A 2,816-nucleotide genomic window follows, 5' to 3' on the forward strand; every position below is an offset into this window, starting at 1 on the left:
AAAATTGCAATTTTTTATTTATCCATGATAGAAAAAATACTTTATATGAATATTTATTCACATTAAGAATTTCCTAATACATAGGAGGTCCCAATGCTACATCGACATAGTTATATTATATAAACTCAAAACCTTAGAAGGAATTAATCTTGATTATATAGTTACACATTAACATCCAAAATTCAGTACATGTTTATTTTGTTAAAGAAAATACACATCTTTTCAAAAAAATGTTAAAAACTAAAAAAGGGCATTGTGAAAGAGTAACAAGCACTAAATCATGTGTAAGAGGCATTGCAAAAGGTATATCATAACAAAATCTGCAAGTGGAAAACATAATGAATGGTTTAACTTTTTGGTACATCCTAGTGATGTGAGAGTGTTGTACTTAATAGCCCTGCTAATCATCAATAAGCAGAAAAACACTTAGTAGTCAAAAGAAGCATCCAAAAGTTCAGGGAATGCTGCTCTTAACTCACTGTCCCTGTCCAAAATACCATCTACAAATGAATGACCTTCACATTGCTTTTTAATTTGATATTCCATTCCTGCACCACAACAACCCTCAATTGAAGCAACTCCTTGTTTGTCATGGCCATTGCTTTTGGCATTGATGGAAAGATCAGCTTCAGTTTGCACCAGACTTGAGGGGTTCAGTGACCACATAAATGAGTCACTGTGAAGAAACTCACTCCAATCAAAGGAGGAACAATGAGGGGTTTGGCAAGAGTAGGACTGTGGTGAGCCTAAGTGTGTGAGGTTGGAGGAAGATGAGGATGAGGTGGAGGATGCAGCTTCACTGAAGACATGTGGTTGGACATTTTCTGTGGTGAGGACTTGGTAAGGAAAGTGGTGTTCCCATGAGTGAACTTGACCCTCTTGTGTGTTCTCCACCATTGACTTATTGGAACCTGATGGTTCAGTTTTGGTTGGCACCATGTTGCTCATCATCAAGTCCTTGTTAACAAAGGCCATTTGGTTAGTGGTGGTGCTGTTAGGGAGGCCACTAATGCTTCCCAAGTCAGAGAGGACTTGTGATACTGGCTTATGAGTCACTGGATCAATTCCCATCTTCATAAGCTTCTTCCTTAGCTTTGTGTTCCAGTAGTTCTTCACATCATTGTCTGTTCTCCCAGGTAATCTTCTTGCAATCAAAGACCATCTGAAAAGAAAATGTGATTAGATGTCACAAACAAGGTGATGAGATTTTTTTTCTTTGAATAAAAAAAAGGTTAAAAGGAAGGCAAAGAGAAAAAAAGGGGGGGTTATATAGTTGGCACATTTGTGGTGCATGTCAAAGTTTATGGTTAGTTCATTCTCTCAATAAACCAAGACAGCACAGTTTATATTTTCCTCATGCAACATATACCAACAAGTGCATTAAGTTTTGTCATGCTAATTTTGCTTACTTTGTGAGGCTAATAGCTGTATCATAAAAACAGAATTTAGTAAATTGCACCCTATAGTGTGATTAGACAGCTTGGAATTAACCATTATCATTTTAGAGACTAAATCCCCTTTAATAAATCATATAGGTGAATGGCATATGTAGTTAAAACCTTCAAATACACAAAAAAATGATGACAGATAAGCACTTTATACAGAAGGTAAATCACACTGAAATTTTAGATGCTACTTTAACTTTAAAACCAGTCTGATTAATTATTTCATTTTGTGTCACCTTTCATATTGGTTTCACTGAGGCTATAGAAGAATTTTACCATATATAAAGAGTAGAAGATACCTGCTTCCTATGGCTCCATGAAGGTTAATAATGAGCTCTTCTTCTTGGGGAGTAAAACTATCATGCTTGAGGTCAGGTCTCAGATAGTTGGTCCATCTGAGCCTGCAGCTTTTACCACACCTATTCAGCCCTGCAAACAAGTCAAGAAAAGAGAGTAAAGTTGCACCATAAAAAAGTTATGTCTCTTGATTCTTATTTTCACTTCTTTTTTTTAAGGAAAGAAGTTGTTGAAGAGACCTGCTTTCTTTGGAACCAATGTCCAGTTTCCAGTTCCATGATTGGCTACATAGGCAAGTATTTTAGCATCTTCCTCAGGAGTCCAAAGACCCCTTTTGACATTGGATTTGTCACAACAAGGAGGCCTTCCCATTTTTGTGAAATGAGAAACAGAAGAAGAAGAAGAAGAAGAAGAAGAAGAAGAAGAAGAAGGACAGAGTGAATTATGTAATGGTGATGCAATATGCATTGAAGGGTAACTTTAAAGTGGTGAAAGGGGCTAATGTTTAAGATATGAAGAGGCAAGAAAAGCATGCAAATATTGGCTCCTAATAACAACAATTGCATGATTATATTCATCTTTATGTAAACAAAATTAAAAACCAAAACCATTTGTATGACATCAGAAACATAATGCAAGTGCCTTCCCATTTCCTTCTCTGTCTTATTCACAAAAGCAATATCTATTTCAGGTGCAATTTGAATGACCTCTTTGGTTAAAACTGACAAGATTAACTGATTTAATTTCATAATGCAATCCAAATTCTTTCATCTTATTATGTGCTCATTGGCCTCTTAATTAACAGTACAAAATCATAAAGAAAAAGTACACATAGACCTTTGTCACTAGATAGATTCATTCTGAGAGAGCCTGTGTAAGCATTACCACTAAATTATAAAAAAAATAAAAAAATCTACCATCACTCAACATTTTCTTCCTTTATTTCATTCATTAGAAAATGAAAGCTAAAACGAGATTGAGTTAGTCTTAAAGTTCATTTTTTAATATGGTATCAGAGCAATTTCAAGTTTATTCTAGTGAAAGTTTGTTGGGTTTATTGGGTCACTCGTTATC

At 35.2% G+C, this 2,816-nt stretch overlaps 1 protein-coding gene across 1 annotated transcript; it reads right to left on the bottom strand.

Moving 5' to 3' along the window:
• Positions 1-231: 231 nt before the first annotated feature.
• Positions 232-2,236, bottom strand: TDF1 (Duplicated homeodomain-like superfamily protein). The gene is made up of 3 exons (XM_068645098.2): positions 1,982-2,236; positions 1,745-1,874; positions 232-1,162 (listed from the first exon to the last, which is right to left on the bottom strand). Exons 1-3 carry the CDS (start codon positions 2,208-2,210, stop codon positions 427-429), a joined length of 1,095 nt encoding a protein of 364 aa, XP_068501199.2. The 5' UTR covers positions 2,211-2,236; the 3' UTR covers positions 232-426.
• Between the last annotated feature and the right edge of the window lie 580 nt (positions 2,237-2,816).

The sequence above is a fragment of the Phaseolus vulgaris genome, chromosome 4 (genome assembly GCF_051622355.1).
Source record: "Phaseolus vulgaris cultivar YP4 chromosome 4, ASM5162235v1, whole genome shotgun sequence".
Taxonomy (NCBI): domain Eukaryota; kingdom Viridiplantae; phylum Streptophyta; class Magnoliopsida; order Fabales; family Fabaceae; genus Phaseolus; species Phaseolus vulgaris.